General features: G+C 35.0%; 1 protein-coding gene across 5 annotated transcripts in view; it reads right to left on the bottom strand.

Moving 5' to 3' along the window:
* Positions 1–26,434, bottom strand: part of sona (sol narae metalloprotease) — a 337,919-nt gene that overhangs the window by 81,414 nt on the left and 230,071 nt on the right. For all 5 annotated transcript variants that reach the window (XM_075371531.1, XM_075371546.1, XM_075371525.1 and 2 more), the window contains exons 4-5: positions 18,883–18,946; positions 7,198–7,400 (exon numbers count right to left, since the gene is read on the bottom strand). In XM_075371531.1, the coding sequence (XP_075227646.1) occupies positions 7,198–7,400; positions 18,883–18,946 (267 nt within the window). The remainder of the gene's footprint in view (positions 1–7,197; positions 7,401–18,882; positions 18,947–26,434) is intronic.

Raw genomic sequence — 26,434 nt, 5'->3', positions numbered from 1 at the left:
GGGATGAGACAGAGAGTGAGCGTTATACGCATGATCTCTTTCCAAATGTTGATGGTTTGCGGGATGCCTCTTGGATGCATCCTAATAAATATGTGACGCAATTTCTTTCCAGCCATGATGCATTTAGAGACAGACTGTAGAAATTCGGCCTGGTAGATTCTGTAATGTCTCCTCAGTGTGGACAATTGGATGACACCTACCATGTTCTTTATGAGTGCTCGAAGTACGAGTTAATGCGTACAGAGACCATCTGTCAGCTTGATCTTGTCGGGTTGGCATTAGATCTCCGTGTAAACTGGAGAAGCCAGGTCGAATGGGCAGAGAGTTGAGTAGTGACTCGGTCCGATAAGCAGCTAGATTCGGTGTATCCCGTACGGGTGATAATATCAGTGGTTTTTCATAGTTTTCGGTAGTTATTAGTGTTTAGTGATAAAATATAGATTTAGACGAGTGGATTAAGGCATAAAACGTTCAAATCGGTTAGAAATTACAGTAGATATAAGGTTTTTTAGTTTAAATATGGACCGCATGGCGGTCGTATTAAGTGAAATTTTAAACAGTGCCAATTAGCGTAGAATAGTTTGTAGTTGTTAGTGTTTGACAAGACGATCATTTTAAGACATCAACCGTGGAAATCGGTTCGTGGGAAGGCGTGATATTAACGTTTTTCCCTCACCAAGTGTCCACGTGGCGACACTTCGGCGCCAGCCCTTTAAGTTAATTTATACATTAGTAGTGACTCTTTTTTAAGTGATACCTTGTGATCAACCTTGTTTGTTTTGTTGATGATAATAGTAGTTTAAGACAGTTAGATATAGTTTTAATTAAATAATAAGTGTTTTTAGGAGGTAACCTAAACGGGATTCTCGCCACGTGCTTTGTGGAGGGAAAAATACTAGCATAGCAGGCGGGATACTGTATAGTGGTATCAGCCGCCATTGTCCGCCATTATTAGGACAAGTTAAAGACAAAGAGGTTGCAGCAGTGTTGCCAACCTACTTAGTGAATCAGTTAAGACTCGTTTAAGTGAACTAGACTAATAATTAGTTTTAGGACCGTAATCTTATTTAATTAGTGTGTTATTTTTTAGTGGTGCGAACTCTAGGGCGTAAGTCCTGCATCATTTAGGTTATTTTGTTAATTATTTTATTAACGAGCTACAGTAAGTGTAGTATAGGACTAGTAAGTGGAATCTGTGGGGTTTTCCCGTACCAACCGGTGCTGATGGAGCGAGCAGTCGATATGGAGCAAGAGCTGATGATTGCCGGCGATGCGGGGTGTAGTGCAGCAACGACAGAGGAAGAGAGGGCCTTCCGACGGTCAAGGAAGACGTTGCGCTCACCGCGCCCCCCGCTGACTTCCTCCACCGACCAGTCAGAGGAGGAGGCAACGGACGAGACGGTTTTGGGCAAGCTCAGGGCGCGGAAGCGCAGGAAGGAGGTGAGTGAAGACGCGGAAGAGGCCCACCACCCGACCATGAAGTCGCTTCTGGAAGAAATTCAGGTCCTGCTGCTTCTATGTGAGGCGAGCCCAGAAGTGAGCGACATTTTCAAGGAGACGGCCGGCAGAGTCATGGAAAAGGCGCAAAGGGTTGCGACGACGATGCAGGGCACTCAAGGGACTGCGAACCTGGACAATAAGCATACCCAGACGGCAGGGTCGGATCTCGCCGCGATCCAGGCAGCGCTGAAGAAGGGGGAGGTCCAAGACCTGAAGGAGCTTGCTGAAAAAAGGTGGCCCCAACAGGCCTTCGAGCTAGTCGAGGAGGTGCGGGGCTTACCCAAGGCGGATGACGAGCGTGCATGTGTCTATGTGCTGGACCTTGAGGGCGACAAGAAGTCAAAAATAGCTTGCCGGGTCTGCGACCTGGCACCCGGTATAAAGAGGAAGCTGAACAGTGGAGCTATGCTCCCAGGCACTGTGGTGCGACATGTCGCGGCCACAGACGTTATTGGGGAAAAAGAGGAGATCGACCCGTCGGGAAACCTGTACGTGATACCAGTTAAAGGGGAAGACATAACTGCTGTCGACTGGTTGCTATCTGGTCTGGAAACCGTTTCAACGTACGAGGTACACCCGGTGACTGTTGCGGCGCCATGGGGTAAACTGGGTAGCATAGTTAAAAACACCCTGGAATTCTGGGCAAGAAAGCATAAAAGGAAGGTTACTATGTTTCACTCAGGGGACCCGACCGAGGAACGGCGTGAGAGGCAGACCGAGACCGTGGTCCTACGGCAGATGGGCAAGTCCTATGCAGAGCTACTACGCCAAGTGAAGGTAACAGTGGGAGAGGAACTGGCTCCTAACATACTCTCAGTTCGTAAAGGCAGGGGCGAGGATGTCGAGGTACGGGTGCGGGCGGGGACCAACTCTGCCCAATCCCTACGAGAGAAATTGGCACAGAAGGCGCCAGAGGTGAAGATTGGTGGGAAAGGGCAGTTGGACAGAAAAGAGGTTGTCCACATTAGAGACCTTGACGCTGAAGTGACTAAGGAGGAGGTGATGGCGGCGGTACAACGCGCGCTGGAGGGAAAGACGTCTGCTAGGATCACGTCGGTCCGCCAAGCATATGGACAAACGCAGAACGCCACTGTGGTGCTGCCGTTGGAAGAGGCGAAGAGGCTTACGTCCACCGGGAGGCTCCTTGTAGGGTGGCAATCGTGTCGAGCGGAGATACGAAGACCAGATGTTAACTGCTTTCGCTGTTGGGAGACGGGTCATGTTGCGGCACACTGCACGGGTCCCGATAGGAGAGCCTGTTGTTACAATTGCGGGGCGACGGGGCACAAGAGGGCAGAGTGCCGGGAACCCACCAAATGCGTGGGTTGTGGAGTGATTGGGCATAGACTGGGTAGCAGGGACTGTAAACACGTTCGGAAATGAAGTGTTTACAGCTCAACGTAAACAGAGCCGTGGCTGCCCATGACTTGGCATGGGCGGCAGCGCTGGTTGGAGGATACGACCTACTGCTGGTCGTGGAACCTAATCAGCGACTGGTTAACTCAGGCCACTGGTATGTTGACCAGGATGGCGATGCTGCTATACGGAATGTCACCGGCAGGTTTGCAGTCACGAAGGTAGTTAGAGGTAGAGGGTTCGTGGCTGTAGACATCCATCAACTCACGGTGATCAATGGGTACATCTCTCCCAACAGCGGAATGGATCGACATGAAGAATTCATCGGAAACCTGGAGGAATGCATACGAAGGGCTGGGTTCCCGGTACTTTTGACCGGGGACTTCAACTCCGAATGCACTGAACTCGGAGGGTGCCGGTCCACGCGGAGAGGCTACACCCTAGCTACAATGCTTGGGGCCGCGGGACTGGTGGTCATGAACACGCCTAGGGTGCCTACATACGACGCAAGGGGTGATGGATCGGTGTTGGATCTGACAGCGGCCTCAGATAGGGTGGCAAGAAGGATAGTGGGCTGGCAGGTAGTAGAAGATGATTTTGCCAGCGACCACAAGGCCATAATTTTTTGAAATACAAGGAGGCGGAAGGGGTCTAGAGGAACAGGACCCTATCTGGAGGCCGTCGGAACAGCAGCCTGCGACGGTAGCGGATAGGACGGCGGCAGAGGTGGCCCGTAGGCGTGTTCACACCCCCGAGGAATTCATGGCCATCCTACAGGGGGAATGTGTGAAGCAGCGGCCACAGCCTGGAAGACGCGTAAAGAATGTTTACTGGTGGAACAGGGACATTGCGAGACTACGTGGTGAAACCAAAACAGCAAGGCGGAGGATGCAGCGCGCACGACGGAGGGACTCTGAGCGCCTACAGGAGGAAACGGAGGTGTTCCACGCGGCACGAAGAAGCCTTTGTAGAGCCATTAAGGCTGCCAAACAAGAGGCGTGGCAACACCTCGTGGAAGACCTGGAGCAAGATCCGTGGGGCAGGGCCTACCAGATCGTCACCAAGAAGTTTGGTAGGCGCCTGACCCCATTGACAAGGGAACAGTCTCTCACAGCGATAACGGAGCTCTTCCACGTCGAAGAGGAGGAATGGGAACCGATAGCTGGTGATCAACAAAGGCGCTTCACTGTAGAAGAACTACAGTGGGCGTCCAAGAAGATGAGCCTGCGGAAGAGCCCGGGCCCAGATAACATCCCTGGGTCCATCGTGAAGGTGTTGGTGGATAGGCACCCGTGGACGGTGTTAGACATGTTCAATGGGGCATTGTCCACGGGGAGTTTTCCCGGCTGTTGGAAGGAGGCCAGGTTGGTCCTCCTCCCGAAACCGGGAGCCGAAGAAACCAGGAAATACCGGCCGATCTGCCTCATCAACACGATGGGAAAGCTGTATGAGAGACTGATCGCTGAAAGACTGCGGTCGGAGATTGAGGCGGGCGGAGGTCTTTCCCCAGACCAGTACGGCTTCGTTCGGGGAAGATCGACCGTCGACGCCGTCCGACGGGTGCTAGAGTGGGCCAGAGTTCAGTCGGCAGGCACGTGGCGACGAAGGAAAATCCCATTGATCATTCTCCTAGACATCAGGAATGCATTTAACAGCGTGCCATGGGGAGTGATCATGGGAATACTCCGGGAGAGAGGGATCAGCGGCTACTTGCTCGCCGTAATAAATGACTATCTGCATGAGAGATCTCTGCGGGTACGCACAGAGGAAGGAGAAGATGACTTCAACATGTTTGGAGGCGTTCCGCAGGGGTCGGTGCTTGGGCCTCTTCTTTGGAACATCGCGTACGACGGCCTTCTGCGGGAAGAACTCCCGGAAGGATGCCAGTCGGTCGCGTACGCAGATGACCTCGCGCTGATGGTGTCGGGACGGACGGAGGAGGAGGTAGAAGATAAGGCAAACTTGGCGGTGGCAGTCGTCAGCAGATGGCTGGGGGAGAGAGGACTACGACTGGCACCGCACAAGACGGCAGCTGTCCCGATCACCGGCAGAAGAAGACTGAGAGGAATGTCCTTCATGGTAGACGACGTACGGGTCCACACGTCCGGTTGCGCTAAGTACCTGGGCGTGTGGATTGACAAGAATGGGCTGTCTAACACCCACCTCAGAGAGGTCACTAAGAGGGCCGAGAAGATACAAGACGCTCTACAAAAACTAATGGGCAACAAGAGCGGACCACGGGCGAGCAAGCGACGGCTGATCCTTTCAGTGGTTTCCTCCGTCTTGCTGTACGCGGTCCCGGCCTGGAAGGACGCACTTTCGAGAAAGAAGAACGTACGGATGCTAGCCTCCCTTACCAGAAGAGCGGCGATTCGCATAACATCGGCGTACCGCACCGTATCTGGATGCGCAGTGGCAGTCATCGCAGGGGTGCCTCCCATCGAGCTGCGGGCCACGCAGCTGGTCTCCACATACGAAGGAACGCCGAAGGCGGAAGCCGGGAGGCAGCTGATGGTCAACTGGCAGGAGATGTGGAGAACGGCTACGGCTGGGGCATGGACCAGGAGACTGATCCCGAACTTGGGACCGTGGGTCAGGCGGAGGCATGGGGAGGTAGATTACTTCCTCACGCAGTTCCTGTCTGGACACGGGGAGTTCGGGGTCTACCTACATCGGTTCAAGAGAAGACGGACACCGAGGTGCTTCTACTGCGGTCAGGATGACACGCCGGAGCACACCTTTTACGAGTGCGAAAGGTGGGCTGTGGTCCGGCGTAGGCATGGCACAGATGGCCTCACTCCAGAAACAACTGTAGCTCACATGCTGAAAGGGAAGAGAGAATGGGATGCGGTACAGAGCATGGTGGCTAGCATCCTGAAGACGAAGGAGGTACATGGAAGAGAGTGGGGAGAAGACTTCTAGGCGCGGGTAAGCAGCAATGTCCCTAGCAAGTATACTGTGTGTTTCTTCTACTATATATATTATTTTTGTGTTGTATGGTATTGTGAATTCATTGTCTCCATTGTCACTGTGGTTGGTACTCTACGGCCGGCTCGAGATGACAAGCACGATCGCTTCGACCGTGTGCAGGAGGGCCACGGCTAGAGGTGACATCGCCGAAGAGACAACATGAAGTGGATTTCATTTATTATGTATTTTCCTTGTATTGTATGATTGTGGTATTATTTTATTTTATTGATTGTGTTCCTTCTAACGGTTACGAGGGCACTCACAGCGAACGTGCCCGCGGATTGCGGAAGGAGGAATAAGTTCAGACGCCAACGTGATGGGCTGCAACTGAAGGGAGGAAAAATAAATAAATAAATAAAATGCAGGGGGCGAATCGTGGTCGCCGTGCAGGGCCAGGGAGGCAGCCTGGATGCAGAGGACGCTTTGGCTCCTTCACATGCAAGAATGAAGGTCAGTTGGGGTGCTCCGATGATGCATTTGGGACCCTCAGGTGTGAGAGGGGGACGCGGCGGTTTGCCGGCTTCGCGCAATGCGTAGCCGGCAACCTAGTGTAGGGACGGGAAGGGTAGCCTCTAAGTGGAGGGATGTAGTGGTCGTCCAGAAGGGAGGGCTGCTGCATCCTGATGAAACTGAGAGGACCCCGATGGGACGCTAAAGAAAAGGCAAGACAGGGGGGCAGTCGACTGCCACGACACTCCGACATTCCTGCACATAGCCTAACGGCGGAGGCCGGGGATGTTGGGGGTGTTTAAGAAAAAAAAAAAAAAAAAAAAAAAAAAAAAAAAAAAAAAAAAAAAAAAAAAGGTCGAATGGGCAATAGTGAGAGTTTTATAATGTACTTAGTAAAGGAAAGGATTGGTGAGGGGATCTAGATCTCTGCTTCTTTTTCTCTTGCATTCTGGTTTTGTTGATGTTTTGTTTTATTAATTATGTTTTTTGTTGTTTTTGCCCATTGTTTTGTTTCAATGTTACTGTGTTGTTATTGTTATGTGTAATATTGGTTCTTTCAGTCTTACTTAAGACTCGGTAAAATGTGTTTTGTTTTGAGTTCATTAAACAGTAATACACCTATGGGAATGTCACTTGCGGTATTCCCATCAGTGGCATCCTGGCTGAGGCAGACTGGAATATGTCAAAAGCCGAGGTTTCAAAGATAACCTCTGGTAAAGCCCAAAAGGACATAGAATGGAGGGGTGGTGGAGGGTGTCTTCTCCTATGGGGTCAGGATGTATGGTAATATCTTGAATATCATTCATTTCTTATTACCTTATTCTCATTACTTATTATTTTGGATAATGTATGTATGTATAAATTTGTCATGTGAAACATTCTGAAAGATTAAATATTCATAAAATAAATTTATATACTAACCTGCGGCAGTTCATGATAATGTAAATGGCCAGTTGAATTTGTTTCTGCCGTCCATACCTTGAGATCATCTTTGTATAAATTTGGTGTTTTACTAAGTGATAAATGAAGATCTCTACCGAATGCTTTAAGTTTTAAAATTTTTTCACCCTCCTCAGTATCTCGTCTTCTTACTGAATGTACTCTGACCACTTCATAATCTGGTACTAGAATGTGAAAAAAACATAAAATGAGTTAAGTGATGCGACAAAAGATTATGTTATTGATTTTAATAGAACTTTGACTTATGATAATGGACAATTGAAATTATATACTCAGATTTTATTACTGAAGACAGCATTTTTATTACATTATACACTTTGTATTTTTTTAATTTTATTAACTTATTCTCTTGTTGTTTTTCAATAATTATCTTAAAACAGCTATTTTTTCTTTTTTTTTCAAAAGTCACAGGTAGTATTTACAAAAAATTATGGAATTTGAGACAAATGTAGGGATGAACTTTAAATAACATATGATAATTATGTAACATTACTGTAGACTGTATATAAAAGTATAAAATAAGCCAAAACTATTAAAATGAGTATGTTAAATACAGATATTTAGGAAACAAATCATGTAATATTTGTTATAGAAATACAGCTTAAGCAGGCATTTTTATTCAATAATAAATACTGTTACATTTAAGTATATTTATTTTTTCAATGTACTTGTATATAATTTTACTAAATTGCTATTAATGAAATTAAATTATAAGGTGTAGTAACATATAACATTTACTAACATAAATTGTTAGCAAAATAACAGCCTTCAGTTAATTTTTATGTAAGACAATAAGTAATTTCATACAACCATTACAAAAAAGGTTTCGCTGTGATGTTTGGTCAAGATTGCAAAAAAGTTGCCACTTTCTATATAGTGACTGCTTACTTTAATTTATTCCAGTACTGTTAAGTAAATTGTGATACATATTTAATTTTCCTACTTTCATCTGCACTTGCTTATTTAAATAGTACTACTATGTGTATATTACATCAGCAGTAGTTATATCTACAGTAACACTGAAGATGTTAAATCTATCATGAAAACAATATCATTTGAAAGTTTATCCTGTTATTATATACTTACATAACTAACAAAAATAATATTCTTTATAGAAAAAAATGAATTCACAGAAATAAATTCTTCTGCTAGGTCAAGATTAATGCCAATATTGAAGAAGTTCTGTAGTATGCAGTTTGTTACGTGTCATAAGCTATAATGATTGCAGATATCTTGACATGAGTCTCAAGTCACTTCTGAAAACAGTTCAGCCATTCTTAAGAATAATAAGGATCACCTGTCAAGCTTACTATTGAAAGTGAAATGTTGTTTTATTTACAGAGCTGAAAATACAGTTACACATCAGCAACCTGATCCCTAGGATTGGTATTCAACTCTTCATTCAAGTAACTGTCATTCTCTTCGCTACAGGAATAAGTTGTGTAATATCTACATGGACCAATATCTCTTTTACCTCAGATGTTTACATGAATCACACCATAAATAAGATATATTGTGTAAAACAACAAATTCCTTACTTATAGAGGCAGTTACCAGAAGGTAAGACAGATTTTGGAAACAGTAGAAATTATTCCTTCAAAATAATAGCTAATATTTCTATCAATAAGAGATCATACCTTATTTACTCCTAACAGGTTGGCCAAGTTATATTTTCATTTTAAATATTATTTAATTTATATTCTTTCTTCAATATTTTCAGTTTTATTATCAGAATGAAATATTTGATAAGTTTATAGAATTTGTCTTAAGATTATTTTTAGTGATAAGGAAAATGGACAATTTTTTGTCTGTTTTTTATGTTAATTCATTCTAAGACATTTTTCCTAGAATTAGCCAAGTGACTTTTCAGTCAGATACCCTTCCTGACGCAGACATTCTATAGATACTGTGAAACACTACAGATAAATTGTGAAAATTTATTATACAGAGTGTTTATGAAACCTGTTTCAAGAATTCAGGGGATGGTCCACATATTGAAATAAAGAAAAATCTCTATCACCGGAAATGCTTAGTTACCAGACCAGAAATAGACCGGAAATGCTTAGTTTACTGGATATCCACCATTTTGTATTTTTAACATTTAAATTTATTTCTCAGAAATGCTTAATCATGACGAGCTGAAATTTTATATACTGCTTGGGCACCTAGAGTTTTACTTGCATGAAATTAATGAACCTGATCTCAGTTCATTTCAGAATGGCAGCTATGTAAATCTTTTAATTGTTAATATCTTTGCAATCACTGGTTTATTTAATGTTATGTTGAACAAAAAATGTTAAGTGTTTCTTGGCAAAGAAAATGACACCTTATTTATTCAAATTCATTCATAAACAACAGTGTTATGACAAAAATTCTGTAAAGAGACTTCAGATTAAAAAGCCAGTTTTCATTTCCTTCCAAATAAAATTAAATAACTTGACACGTTCACAACTGGAATGATTTTATTAATGTTATCATGTAATAAATTATAATAATTTATTATTATTGTAAGTACTACAATAAAATAAAATGTTATTTAAATCATGAAAATATTATAATAAATAAAATTTATATTGAAAAATAATTTGCCTTACAAATTTTTTTTAATGATCAGACACTGGTAATTAAATTTTTTTTTTCCATTAAATTGTATTTAACAACAATAAATTATTGTATCAGATAATAAAACATTAATAAAGGAAACTACATTAGCTGTTCAGTATGGCGGCCCTGATACAAAATATATACATCCAGGAGTTTTTTCATTGACTGCCAGACTCTTTCAAACATGCCAGGTATCTGATGAATCCTCTCATTTTCATTAGAATTCTTGTGTGCAGTTTTATGGTATCCTGGGGTAATCGAATATGGATGTCTTTAAATGGCCTCATAAGGAAAAGTCAAGAGGATTGAAATCAGGAGACCTTGCAGGCCATGTTACTTGGCCTCATCGACCAATCCATCTGTCTGGATGTTCTTCATTTAGGTGATCTCGAACTTGTAATCTGTACTGAGCTGAAACCCTATCCAGCATGAACCACATTTTGCTGTATATGTTTAATGGCAAATCTTCAATTGAAAGTGGAAGATCAACTGTCAAGAAATGTAATTAGTTGTCACTGTTGAGCATTTCAGGTAAAAAACACAAATAAGTGGTCACCCAAAATGCAAGCCCATATGTTTTCAGAAAATTGATATTGGTAACAATTCTCTGACATAGCATGAGGATTTTCAGTTGACCACATGTACGTATTGTGAGTGTAAAGAATAGCTGATGTTGTAAATTTGATTTCATCTGTAAAGAAAATATTCAAAAAATTCGGATTAGTACATTTTTGGATAAGCCATTAGCATAACCGAACAAGTTAAGTATAATCTCGAGGTAAAATAGCTTGTACTTGTTGATAGTGATAGGCTTGGTAACAGTGATAGTGATAGGTGTTGCTGCTCATACAAAACCTTTTAAACTGTTGCATTTCTAACACTGACTGCAGGTTAGCTCTCTAGTACTTTTTTTGAAGTGGTTCGATATTTCATTTAACACATCCTCCTTGAATTCAGGTGTACATATTGAATCTGGTCATCCTGATTTACTATGTTTTTGCATGTTTTAAACTTCCTGTGTGCCTGACCCATCTATGAATGAATGAAAACATTGTGTGAGAAGGTAACACTTGATTGGGAAAGTATTCTTGATACAGTAATTTTGCCTCAAGGATGTTGTGTTGCAACATGTGGGACCATGCATTAAGTGAATATCAGCCATGTCTAAGTTAGTATAAATATGATTTACATTGCCTGCCATGGTGAATAAGATAATAGTAAAATAATAATTAATTAACTCATACAGCACAGATCAATGCATTCACTTGGTCTATAGCAAAAGACAAATTGGATATTAGTTTTTATTTGCATTTACAAGAACGACTTGTTAATTACTTGATATCTGTTTTAATGTAAATTATTTTTCAATATTAATATTTTTTTATTATAATATTTTCATGATTTCAATAATATTTTATTTTATTGTAATATTTGCAATATTACTACCATAATTTTCATTTCAAAAATTAATTTTTAATCATTTATTACATGATATCATTAATAAAATTTTTCCACTTGAGATTGTGTCTAATTATTTAATTTTATTTGGGAGAAAATGAAAACCGATTTTTAACCCAAAGAAAAACACTTAAAGAATTTCACTTCACTTCAAGAATTTTTATCGTAACTTTGTTTATGAATGGATTTGAATAAATCAAGTGCCATTTTCTTTGTCATAAAATGCTTAATATTATTTTTTTGTAACAACATAAAAATTAGATAAACCAGCAGTTACAAAGATATTGACTAATAAAAAATTTGCATGGCTGCCATTTTGAAATGGATTGAGAAATCAGATTCATTATTTTTATACAAGTAAAACTCTGGGTACCCTAGCAGAATATGAAATTTAACCTTGATACAATTAACCATTCCTGAGAAATAGATTTTTATGTTAAAATTATAAAATGGCAGATAGCCGGCAAACTAAACGTTTTCAGACATATATTGATAATAAAGTTTTTTTCTTTATTTCGATGTGGGGATCCCTGAATTCTTGAAACAGTTTTTGTAAACACTATGCATATATCCCATGTGGATGCAAGCCTGTGCCTGAGATTCTAATTTAGATCGTTTTTGGGAGAAAGATTAAAACGTTACCCCTTGACCATTGAGTCAACAGACAGTAAGAAAGACATCAAATTTAATGTTTAAATCTCTACAATATTTTTTGTTTCAGTTTAGATAAAATGTGGCATTATATGTATCAGTATATTTAAAGTCTAGAAGTATATAACTTGAATCTTTGCTGAAATTAATTTAAAAAGAAAACATTTTATCCAAGTATTTCTAATAAGATTTGCCTTCTTTTTTTTCATTAAATTATGAATATGACAATGGCTTGTGAATAAGAATTATTTGCAATGGTTTATACTTAGTTTCTTAACTAGAATAAGAACAGTGATGTAGTATGAGCTATATTCACTTAATGTTAACAACAAAATAGAAGAGGACAAGCTAAATAATTTTGAGAAAGAATATAATGAATATTTTATTGACTTACACAAATTTTATGACTACCCTTATGAAGGGAGAGATTTTTGTAACTGTGGCAGAGTTTTTTAATGTTATTTTAATTTCATAATTATTTTCATATAAACATTAGGGTGTAATTTTTAGGATCAGACTGTAACTTTTCTCCAAAATAACAACTTTAACAAAAGTTGGATTGAGCCTCCATGAGGTGCACCTGGATATGTCCGGAACAAATAGGAGAAATTTATCTGGTGAACTAAATCCAAACAAGTTTACAGCTTCATCTATCATCAAATCACACCTCACTAGATCACATCTAGAGTTGTAACTCCGGGACCTAGTCCCACCACAGGTGACTGCTTGACAGTCAACCATGAAAGTTCTTTTAAGAAATACTCCACTGGCTAAGTAACATCAGAATTTAGAGAAAGCAGCATTCAGATACAATGGGCTGCAACTTAGAAGATTCATGCGATCAGAAGTATTGGAATACCCCACAACACTACACACATGAACAAGAAAAATACAAAGTCCAAAATCAAATCAAAGTAAATCACCTACATTTCTACAAACAATTTCAACTCATTCATGCAGACTGGTAAACTAAAAATAATAAATGGCCTAATGGACGAACACAAAATTCTCACGTTGGGTCTGCAGGAAATAAGAAACACTGACCTGGATGCCATCGAATCTCAAGGATGTGGGCTCTACAAAAGTATACCCGGGAAGAGAGTGATGAAAAATGACCCATAGTTTGGAACAGGCTTTTTAGTCAGCCTCAAAATAATAAACTCCATACAAGAACTCAAGTCACAATCCCCAACAATCTCAACACTCACCCTAAAAGCATCTAATAAAATCTACACTATAAAATATTCCCATTCACCCACTAACAATAAAAATAACTCTTCAAAAGACTGAAAAGAAACAGAAAGATTCTGGGTTCTACTGAACCTGACTATAAATAACATCTCCAAAAACCATGTTAAATGATTAATCAGAGATTTCAATGGTCAACTCAACAGAGAAAGAAGATATCACAACACCACTGGAAAATGGCCCACCCAAAAGAAAACAAACAAAATTGGACAGAGAATTGTTGATCTCTGCAGAAACTATAAGCTAATCTTGAAATCCGTATATTTAAAGAGAAAATCATAACAACTCAAAACCTGGAAACACTCTGACTACACTAAAGGAGAATGACAACCAGACCACGTCTTCATGAACAACCACCATCATAAGGATATCTACAACATAAAAGTCCTTCAAGGAGTACATACAGACTCAGATCACTATGTGGTCAAAATTAAAATTAAATCTACTCCCCAAACAAAACAACTAAACCAAGTTCCTAAAACTAAAAGAAAAATGGGCCCTACCAAACTAATCAAGAAAAAAATTACCAAAAAAATAAAAATCACAGATAAACTTGCAGATCTAGTCAACAACCTGAAACAAATTGAAGAAGAATTAACTGTAATAAAGTCCTGTAAAAAAACATAAGTGGTGGAACAGCAAATGTGAAAACAGTGAAGAAAAAACATCAAGCATGCCTATTCCATCAATCCCAAAAATCAGAAACATCCTTTCAAAATCTAGTAAAGGAAAGAAAAGAAACCACCCAAACCCTAAGGAGAATAAAAAGACAACACCATAAAGACACACTAAAGTCAGTAGAAGAAAAATTCAATAAAATACAGTCAAGAGACTACTACAAAACCTTCAAAAATCAGCTCCAAAAATACAAACCCCCAACTCTATTAATAAAGAATGAAACTGGTAAACTGGTCCATAACAATAAAAACAATTCAGAAATTTTAGCTAAATATTTCAACATACTCCTAAATTGCAAAGAACCGACAGAACTTCCAAACTTCAACACCAACAATCCAATAATAACAACAAGAAAACATCAACCCTCCCACAATAAAAGAAGTCTACCAAGCACTGGGTGAGATTACAAAGCAGCAGGAGAAGATCAGATTTTTGTTGAGATCTGGAAATGTGCAGGAAGAACAGCAAAAATTGACCTTCATCAACAGTTTATTAACATTTGGATCAAAGAACTACTAGAACACTGGACAACAGCCCTCATCAATCTGCTACACAAAAAAGGGGACGAATCAGACCCTAATAATTACAGAAGAATCTCACTCCTAGATACAACTTACAAGATTGTTTCAAGAATCATTCTCAACAGGATCGGTTCACAACTCGAGAAAAAACTAGGAGAATACTAGGGAGGTTTCAGATCCTGGAGAAGCTGTCCAGACCAGATCATGAGTCTCAAGCTAATAATGGATTACAATAGTAAAAGAAACAGAGACATGGTGATAGCATTTGTAGACATTCAAGAAAGCTTATGACTACATCTACAGAGAATTCCTACTAAAAATTCTAAGACACCTTGAACTACATAAATAAACATGACAAAAATGACCCTCACAAACACTAAGTCAAAAAAAAAATTCAGAGGCAAGCTCTCAGTACCTTTTGAGATCAAAACAGGACTGCGCCAAGGCTATTATTCAACTGTGCTATAGAAATGGTAATGAGGGAATGGCTCAAAAAATTCCCCCAAAAGTAAAAATAGGCTGGAAAATCTAGACAAACTATCTTGGTTTCGCCAACAACTTTGCACTGCTAGCAAACGACAATGACAAAGCTAAATCACAGATATTAGTACTTCAACATAAAACTGGTCTCAAAATATCATTCAAAAAGTCTTTGAAGTATCATTCAAAGAAATAATGCGCCAAAAACCAACATTATTAAAAGAAATAAACATAAATAGTAATAAAATCAAAATAGTAACCCAATCCAAATACCTCAGAGAAATAATAACAAACAACCTGTACAAAAAAAAAACATCAATCTAAATAAGAAGAAACAAACTAGTTAAAGCACAACAATTAAACTTATTTCATTTGAAAGTGAGATATGATGCTCTAATTTTTTAATAAAGTGGACAATTACATAATTGCTAAAATATTAATTTTTATTAGCATCAAATATTTATACAATTATTATTTCAACAATCTTACATGAAATATTAGGATAGAGTAAAAGTCCCTTTATTACTCATATTACTATTTTAGTATTATTTGTATCTTTGTGAGTTGCTGATTAACAAAAGTTTCAGTTTTCTGGTGTGTCGTATAAATAAAAGTTAATAATAATTAAACTATTCCATTTAGTGAACTCCTGTATACTGGTTACAAATGCTGATTTGCACCTTATGGTGTAAAATAATCACTTTTTATTATCGGATTATTTGGTGAACAATCAAAAATTAAAAAACAAATAAACAAAATGATGATCAACTCCAACTTAGGGAGAATATTGTCCAAAAATATCAGAGGAGTAATGAACAAAAGATAAGAATTTCTTACAATTTATTAAAGATCGGGCATGTATGCCTCAGTGTATATGTTGTTCTTGTGAGAGTCTATTTTTCAGTCACTCTGTAGTTAATTTTAATGTGGATAAAATTAAAAAGAAACTAGAAAATCCAATTAATACAATTCTAAATTATAATTTTCAATTAATATTAAATTATCAGATGCTTTCACCAAATCTATTACATATACACATACGTATTAATGCCTATTAAATTACATATCCACATTTTTTAAAAGTACAAAAATTCTATTTCCTAATAACTTCTAATTTTTTTCATATTTTTTATTTTTTTTATTGTTATTATTGAATTATTAGTTATTGTAAATTTTTTTTTTACAATTACGGTTAATAATTATTAATAAATCAATACATTTAATTTAAAATAAAAAATGTTAAAAAAATATAAATTAAAAAAGTAAAAAAGGAGATGACGTCTGATTTGAACCGATGTGCTTTCCACTTATAAATCCAAATATTTCATTAATTAAAATTTCATTTGGCTATAATTCAATTCCATTTGGCTATAAGTACCACTTATGGTATACCATTGAAAAGCCAATGAGGGCTTATTACTGCAGTTAAGAAAAATCCAAAATTAAAAATTTTTGGGATTTTGGGCTTTTTGGACACTTTTGATTCAGTTGATTGCAATTAAAAGAGGAGGGGCACAACTAAATGTTACAACAGTCTTAAATCCAAAATTTCAGCAAACTATGGCTAATCGTTTTTGAGTTATGTGAGATACATACTAATGAATAATAGAGTCCTATATGCACATCCAGATGTCACGCCGAAACTAGTCAAACCAGATTCAGAGATGGTCAAAATGGAATTTCCATTGAAATCTGAAATTTTTCACAATCGCAATACTTCCTTTACTTCGTACAAGGAAGTAAAAAATGCCTATTAATAAACACAAAAATAAGACACTACAACACAGTTATAAAACCAGAAGCCGCTTATGCAGCAGAAACACTCTTTCACCTGAACAAACAATTGAAGACAGATAGACTCCAGAAAATGAAAAGAAGAATTGGAAGAACCTGCATCAATAAAAAGTATCAGAAAGAAGAGCAGTGGTGGATTGTGCCCAACAAAGTCATGTACAAAGAGTTAGAAACCATCATTGATACCATGCGTAAGAGGAGACAAGGATTGATACCATGCGTAAGAGGAGACAAGGATTCTTTGGACATGTTATGAAGATGCAAAATTGAAGACTTCTGAAACAGCTAGTACAGTAAATCTCGACTCGATAAACACCAAGACAGGATGTAAATGGATTAGAAAAATAAGATAGAATCTGAAGGAAATTGGCCTTACACCAGAAGGTACCAAAAATAAGATAAAATTAAACAAGAAAATCAACAACAAAAACACTCACTTCACACTCACAAGAAAAAACTTCCAACATAAACATTTTCAACACTAGAAAGGGCACAAAGTTGGAATGTATAAAAAAGTATTGGGAGGACCACAAGGCCCAAACATTCCCATCGAAGAGATTTGGATAACGAACTAACTAAAGTGATCCTATGTGGTTATAAAAGATAATAATAATATAAATATTAGCAATACCTGGTTTCACATTGAATGGTCATAGAAATAGTAAATATTGTTCTTAGAAGAAATTTGTAAGACTACTTAGTTGCTTAAATACTATTTTTGTAATGTTTTTTATGCAAAACATTATAATTTTTTTTGCATAAAACTCGTGTTTTTTCTGCAAATCATGAGATTTCATCATGAGATTCTGCAATCATTTGAAAACTGTTATATGAAGTGCTCTCCAATAAATATATAACATTAAAAAATATAATTTATTTCAAACATGGTTTATGATAAACTTCCATGAAAATTTTGTTAAGAATAATACTCTAGTGCATGATATGAAAAGAAATTATAAAACTAGTACAAAATAGGATACTTATGAACTTGATTGTTTCAGTTTTTTAAACACTAAAATATGAAAAGATTGTATTGATGGAAATAATCAAAATAGTTAATTTACTAGTATTAAACAAACAGTTAATTTTATTTACATAAATTTCAACATTTATTAATTTTCTTAAATATTAATTTTATGTTAATTTTGAGACATCAGTTTTTCATAATTGAAGGATACTGGAAGAGCGAGTATAAATATGTTGACTTGATTGTGAGTCTTTTATTAGCTTGAGGAACAGAAGATTTGATAAAACATGGTTATATGAAAATAACGTAATTTTCACAATATGGGAGAGAAAATAGTTAATTTCAGCTAATTTAAAGATTGGGTCGGCAGGGATCTCTTATGTATAAGACATCATTAAGGTTTTTATTGGGCCTTGAAAAATTATGCAGGTGAAAAATAAAGTTTGAATATAATAATTTTTTTTTTATTATTGAAGGGAAATATTTAAAGAAATTAAGTGTATCTGGTGGGCAGCAAGAACTACCAATACCAAAATGTAGGATGTTTGTTCACATCGTGAACTCGGTTGTGCTTTACGGCATGCCTGTTTGGCACAGGGCACTTGAAGTTGACCGTAATCAGAGACTGTGGGAGGGACTTCAAAGAAGGATAACCCTATGAGTTGCGAAGGCATATAAGAATGTCTCCACTGAAGCCATCATGGTGGTTCCCCTCCAACAATTGGCCCAGCATTGTGTCAGAGTCTATGAAGGGATGGACAGGGACGGATCACATGACGTTATGCTCGAGGATTGGCAGACTTGATGGAATACATCAGGCAAAGGGAAATGGACCTACCGCCTAATACCAGAGATACGACCCTGGTTCAGGAGTAAAGTAAAAATTTTAACACCACATTATTGAGAATGTAAATTTGAAGTGAATCTATAAGCTCAAGTTTTTAATATTTTAAATTACTTTTTGATACTGCAGCTGAATAAAGGATGATAAAACAATATTAATTAAATTACAGTTAATATTGTAAGATTTTACAGAATTGCATGAACTCTATAAATGATCTATATAGATCTGTATTTCTTTTTAATAAATTACATTAAGGAAACCTACCAAATTTATGGCTCCTAACATTATTTATTTTCTATTTTTTTTTTTTTTATACTTAACTGTACTTACTTAATATCAAAGTTTATTTTCTTATAAATAATTGTTTCATATATACAGTCATTAATTAATTTGCTTCTTACCATTATTATGATTGTCAACTTGAAATACCCTTCTCAATTCATCTGTGTTCATATGCCTATGAATCTGCAACAAAAATATAAAAATATTATTTAGTTTAAAATTTCACGCTTTTCTTTATTAATGACACAAAGTTTTCTTTTTTTTATTTATATTTGTAGATTATATTGCAGGTAGTAAGCTCAGTTACAGTTTTGGAGTTCACTTTTTTTCCATCTCAGGTATACTATTCCCTAACAAGAATGAACAAACTTCATTGGTAACATTGGAAATAGAATTACTGAACTTAGATGATGACCTTCTGCTGGATTTGAATCTTTGTCAAGGAGTATTACAGGAGAAAGATTGAACAAATTAGAATGCTACCACTTATCCAACAAATTAGGTGAAAAAATAGACTGTCAGGTTTTGTTGACTGAACTACAGAAATCAAACAAAGTTTCATACAGTTTAAATTCATTTTCTAAAAGAACTTGTATCCCCCTCAGTAACTGTACATTGATGTTCTTAAAAGATGATTAAAAACTTCTGCAATCCAGCCAGATAGCCATCATGGTAGTTGTGTTAAACATCTGGGCAATCAACATGAAATTTTACTTTCAGTTTGTTGGAAGAGTTTTCTGAAAAACTACTCTTTTTACATAAACCCAAAAGAAAATATGTAGAAGAGTAAGATCCTGATATCTTGGAGCTACAAGTTTTTTTGAAATCATGCAGTCGCCAAAAATGTCTAAAGTATGGCTGTAGTTCCATTCTCAGAATGACAAGCAGCATCATCTTGCTGAAACCAACATCCTTGTTTATTCCTCTTTGCAGTGTAATAAAATATTGGATTAAATCATGATAAACTTCACCTTCTACAGTTTTATCAAAATATAAAAACTCTGTTAGAAGGTAATAGGAGACTGCACACTAAGCACCAATTTATTTATGAAAACCATGAGAAATTTTCATATCTCCACATTTGGCTACTTTAACTGTTAACCAATCCAATGAAACCAGCCTCTTTATTAAAACATGATGTAGCATCTTAATTTCCATTATCATCAACATACCTACACCATTAAAAATACTATAAATGTTTTATACAGTCTAGTTTCAATTCATGAGCAGTAACTGTTTGGTATAGCTTTAAATCTTTTGTAACCCTGAAACCCGAGTAGCTGCTGATAGTCCAAACCGTGATGATAATTTTCTAAGAGAAATTTTGACTGGAACAAATAAAATCCTTTTTCATCTCAAGAACTTCTATGATTAACAATGACAATCAATCAGTCAGTCTGAACCTTTTTTACATTCCCAATCTTATGAAATTTAGATAATAGCATTGTCTTTAGATTATCGCATTCTTAGATAATGAAATATTTGATACAACACAAAGAAATGGAAACTGAATTTACACTTGTGCATAATATTATTTCAACTGGTACATGCTGCTAAAATTGAATACAGTTTTGTTATCTGAGTAAGAGTGTAATGTAAAATTTATCTCTGCATCACTGTAGTTATATACTCTCAATTAAAGAGTTGTGTGGATTTAGAAACAATTGTTTATATTTATCTGTACATATTTGATAATCCTTTAAATTTTAACATAAACTATTTTCTAAAATTTATTAAAGTAATTACATTTTAAGAAATTTCAACTCTACTTTTTTTACTTCCTTGTATGAAGTAAAGGAAGTATTGTAATCGCGTAAAACTTTGGTTTACAGATTTCAAGGGACATCCATCTTGACCATCCCTGAATCCATTTTGACTAGTTTCGGCGTGATGTATGTATCTCGCATAACTCAAAAACGATTAGGCATTGAATGTTGGAATTTTGGATTTAGGACTGTTGTAATATCTAGTTGTGCACCTCCACTTTTGATTGCAATCGACTGGAAAAAGTGTCCAAAAAAAAGCCCAAAATCCAAACAATTTGGATTTTGGCCTTTTACTTAACTGCAATAATAAGCCTTTATTAAGGGCTTTTCAACGATATACCATAAGTTCTACTTATTTTTATTGGTTCCAGAGTTATAGCGAAATAAAATTTTAATTAATGAAATACTTGGATCTTACAAGGGCAAGGCACATCGGTTTGAACCCGACTTCATATACATATTTTTTTTAACTTTTTTTTTAATTTAAATATATTGGCTTAATAATTAATAACATCTGATAATAATAAAAAATTACAATAAAAATATTCAATAACAATAAAAAAAAATATGAAAAAAAATCAGAAGTTATTAGTGAAATAAAATTTTACATACATTTAAAAAGGTGTATATGTAATTTAGTAGGCGTACAAGGAAGTCATGTGATGTCCACATCAGATTTTTTTAATAAGTACATATAACTAATACAATCAAGATATAAGTGTAAACAAATAAAAATTATATACTAATAATAGTATTATTTTCTTATTTCTGTATTATTTATTTTACTTTCTTTTAATTACGTATTAAATGTGGGGATAGGATGCGTCCAAAATATTGATTGCTGAAAGGGTTTGTAAAAAGTAGTAAAAGTGGGAGAGATATTCAAACGTATCTATGGATCCCTCAATTATTAAGTAAACACATAAATTATTAATTTTTTTTTTTTTAAACCATATTTTATAGCATAATTTTTTGCTAGCATAAGTAAAGCTATTTAGAATGTTTGGTTTGATTTTGTCAGGGATTTGAAGTTTTTTAATTATTGAATTTTAAATTACTAAAAATTAAGAACTTTTTTTACAAAGGGTTTTTCAAATTAATTAGAAACACCTTCTTCAGTGGAATTCTCAGTATCGTCTATAACAGAGTTACCAGTAACTTCAATGAAGAAGGTGCTGTTAATTGGCTCTGAAAAAATTACTGATTTTTTTTTTTTATTCGTAACTGGAGAACTTGACTTTCCTAATATAATAACATAGTTTCTTTTTGATATGATAATGGCTGTACAAAACTTATAACTTATGCTACCATAGTCACAAAGTATAATTTGTTATTCAATTTTTTTTACATTTTCCATTCAAGAAAAGTTTTAACACTTGAAAATTTGCCAGAGGTCGAATTATTAAATGTTTAAGATTATTGCGCAGCTAGATCAGTAAGGTTATGCAACAGCTATATGAATTTCAATTGAATTTTTAAAGTTGTTAATTTTTGTACATATTTTAAATTAACATACTATTACTATTAACTGTACGTAAACATTATCATACGATAAAACTGATTTATCACCAATACTACCTATTAATCATTACCTGGTAATTTTTATAAAACTTGAACAAAATATAACACCTATTTCAAGTTAATTAAAAAAATCTTTTTTAGGAATAAAATATCAACAATCACTATCCTTTTTTTTGTAATATAATTATCGACTTATTTCAAAGGAAATGTGCAACCACGATGAACTAAATTAAACTAGTATGAAATGAAACTGGTTTTACGTCCGTTCAGTTCTATCACAAATTAAGAGCTCTTGGCTCGATTTAGTCATAGATTAAATAATTAATATCTGATAATTATACATTAATTATTGACTATATTTTCTATATTATTCTTTCAAAATTAGTCACAAAATTGTATGAGATGTTCCTGATAGAATTATATTTCGAGAACATTCATTTAATTCGAATAATTCTAAAACAGCATTTTCCTTACAAGGTTTTAAATTCTTTTGTAAAAATGATCTATGGAATTAAACGACATTACTAATTAATAATTAAATAAATTTTAATGTAAGAAGTTAAAAAGAATTAATTAATGAGCTCGATGGTAGGTGGATATTGCCTTGCAGACGGAAGGAAGCAGGTTCGAATCGACCTGACAGTTTGCTCCGAACGATAACGAAGTACTGAAACCAACCTCTGTTGTAGCGTGTTCAACCGTTGGATTAGTGAAATAAATCTTTTCCAGAGTAAAGGAAAATTTCAGATCAATTTCTTTTATACCATAAAACTATATATTTTACGTCGATACGCAGGAAAGGTAGAGAATCTCTCTTGAGGTAATCGACTTGAAAGTACGTTGTAAAAGTCCAAGGTTACAAATTAGTGAAGCCTGATACGCCCTCAACAGGAAGCGCGTAAGAATTTTCTGTGTCCTACAGAATTTAGTTTGCAAGTACTTTTAGTTAAAATATTAATGTACGCAGTCGGGTTTGTCCACAAATAATTGTCGTAGATCCGATTTAAAAAATGTCAAACCAGCAAATGGTGTTATATAAGAGATTGCATAAGAGGTATTTTAATTTCTTTTTATGTTTGTAATAAACGATTCTAGGATTACTTTTTTGTTTGTAAATTTCTTATTGTGGCTTATAGTAATTAATCTTTTTAACTTTATCTTGTATAATTTAGTAGGCTATTAAAATTATTTTTAAAGATAATTATTATTACCGAAGAATTATTTACAGTGTATTACTGGTATCGCTGGTTGTTAGTTGTGTTTAAAATTATATAATTTATTTTATTTTTATAACAGGGAAAAGTAAACGTTAAGTGTCATAGACGAGCAGAAGTGGAAAATGTTTCCCTATTACTTTCACAAACCTACTTAATTCAAAACAAGTACACTTACTTGTACACGTTAGGTATTATGAACACGACAAAATCTTACATCCGATTAAATAATTGTTGAGCTAATTCTAATACTGGATCCTGAATTATTACTTTTAGATTTATATTAAAACGAAATTTTAGTTGTTTATTTTCATGCAATGCTATTAACTTGCGATTACAAAGTTTAATAGACGTTAATCAGCTTTGTTTATTCAAATAAATACTATTGTCAGTGGTAACACTGATATGAATGCTACCATACTCTTTCTTTACCATTATATGTAAATTCAAAACTAAATGTTCTTTGCTTTATTTAACAAAGTGTGTTGCTTTTATCCTTTAGAATAAGTAATAGGCATAAGATAAAAATTTACTCGTAAAAACTAAACTAAAAAGACAATTGTATATTTATGGTTTATTAATATCTGCCTGAATAAATATAAATTCAGCAATTTTTTAACATTAAAAAAATAGTTGTCAGAAAAAATACCAAGGCCTACATTTCATAAATAAATAAATATGCATTTGTCTTTTTTTTAATTAAAAATTAAGTGGAAATCGGAAATTAAAAAAACTCCATATCAGAATTCATAAGCGTGCATAGACCGTTCGAAAAATTTCTCTTCATACCTTGTAATTAATATATTCATTATACTTAACACTATCACGTTTTTGATTTCCGGTTTCTGATTTTTTTACAGACTGTAACTCAGTCACTGATTGTTGATATATTTCCAGTGCTATATCATAAAACTCGAAGATCGGAAGATCATGAAAATTCGATGAAAAAATACATGATGCACAGTAATTTTTTTTATACTTGTTGTATACTTTATAATCATTCGTATATGAAGATAGAGAATCTCTCCTGTAATCAATTCGAAAGTACAACACAACAGTTCAAGGTTTCCCGCAACTCTCTTATAAGATTAAAATAATAAATAAAATAACTTAATAAATAATATTTTATAATAAATTTACATTTACATGTTTGCGTGCAGTAGATTCTTACACAGTAAAAAAATTATCGTTTAAATTTGTATATACTTTTTACTTCCTTGTAAGAAGTAAAGGTATTATTGTGATCGCGAAAAATTTCGGTTTTCAGATTTCAACGGAAATATCTATTTTGACCATCCCTGAATTCATTTTGACTAGTTTCGGCGTGACGTATGTATTTCGCACAACTCAAAACGATTAGGCGTTGAATGTTGAAATTTTGGATTTAGGACTGTTGTAACATCTAGTTGTGCACCTCCTCTTTTGATTGCAATCGACTGGACCAAGTGTCCAAAAAAGCCCAATATCCAAAATATTTTGATTTTGTACTTTTTCTTAACTGTAGTAATAAGCCCTCATTGAGAGCTTTTCAACGACATATCAGAAATGGTACTTATTTTCATTGTTAGTTTTCATTACCAAATGAAATTTTTATTAATGAAATGTTTGGATTTATAAGCGGAAGGCACATCGGTTCGAGTTAGAGTTCATCTCTTCTTATTTTTTTAACTTTTTCTTTTTAATTAAATTTTTTAACTTTTTTTTAAATTTAAATATATTGATTTATTTATAATTATTAACTCGTGATTATAAAAAAAGTTTTACAATAAATAATTATTCAATAATAACAGTAAAAAAAATGTATTTAAAAAAATCAGAAGTAATTTATGAAATAAAATTTTATGTACTTTAAAAAATGTGTATATGTAATTTAGCAGGCATTTTTACATATGTGTATATGTAAGAGATTTGGTGAAACATCTGATTATTTACAATTAATTGAAATTATAATTTAGAATCGTATTATTTTTGGATTTTCTAGTTTAATTTTATTTAACTATTCTGGAATTTCTGTTTAATTTTATCTACATTAAAGATAACTACAGAGTGACTGAAAAGTAGACCCTCACAAGAACAACATATACACTGAGGCGTACTTGCCCGATCTTTAATAAATAGCAAAAAATCTTATCTTTTAGTTCATTACTCTTCTGATACTTTCGGACAATATTCTCCCGAGTTGATTAAGTCGGAGTTGATCATCATTTTGTTTATTTGTTTTTTGTTGCCAATCATTTATTCGCTCTTTGGTTTGATATAATTCTTCTGATCTTAATTTGTGTATTATTACTGTATAAATAAAATTCATATTTACATGAACTTTATTTGCTTTACATGTACTACATGTTGTATACATGATCTTAATTTGTGTATTATTTATTATTGCACAAATAAAGTTCACGTTTGATTTATTAATAATTATTAACCTCCGACTGTAAAAAAATGTTACGATAAATTAGAATTCATTTATAACAATAAAGAAAAAAATAAGAAAAAATATCAGAAGTTATTAAAAAAAAAAAATTTATCTCATTAATAACTTCTACATACTTCTTCTACATATTTCTTCTTCATTTTTAAAAAATGTGTTATGTAATTTAATAGTCGTACAAGGAAGTCATGTGGTGTCCACATCAGTTTTTTTTTTTTGAAAGGTATTAAGGTTTTTTTGTAACGCGAGCCTATTGGATCTGGTATTTTGCTAATTTTGCGATCTGAGCGTTATTACCAAATACGTTATCTTAAATAAGTAAACCGATAAAAAAATTAAGTCCTTGATGAGAAATTATTTGTTCTCTCGATTGGCAGTGTTCGTTTAAAAGGTTAACATTCAATATACATTTTTTGAATTTCTGAAAAGTTTTTTCTAAAATTTTTAGACATGCAGAACACATTGTTCATAGTCAGAAATTAATTCCGCTAAATTCTATACAAAATTAGGATAGAAGTTGTTCCATTTTGTTTTAGGCAATTAATTATTTTGCTCTCGTGGATTTTTTTTATTAACTTTCTGTTTTATTGATCTCTTTTCAGAAATTTAACTTCCACTTGATTTACTTTTTCTGTGGAGAAGAAATTAAAAGAATATTATAGTATCTTTTAAGTCGAAAGAGGGAAACGCATTTTTTCTGTCTATATTACATGCAGAATTAAAAAGTGTAGCAGTAATA

The sequence above is a fragment of the Lycorma delicatula genome, chromosome 1 (assembly GCF_047948215.1).
Source record: "Lycorma delicatula isolate Av1 chromosome 1, ASM4794821v1, whole genome shotgun sequence".
Lineage (NCBI taxonomy): Eukaryota > Metazoa > Arthropoda > Insecta > Hemiptera > Fulgoridae > Lycorma > Lycorma delicatula.
This window is presented reverse-complemented; position numbering and strand designations above follow the sequence as displayed.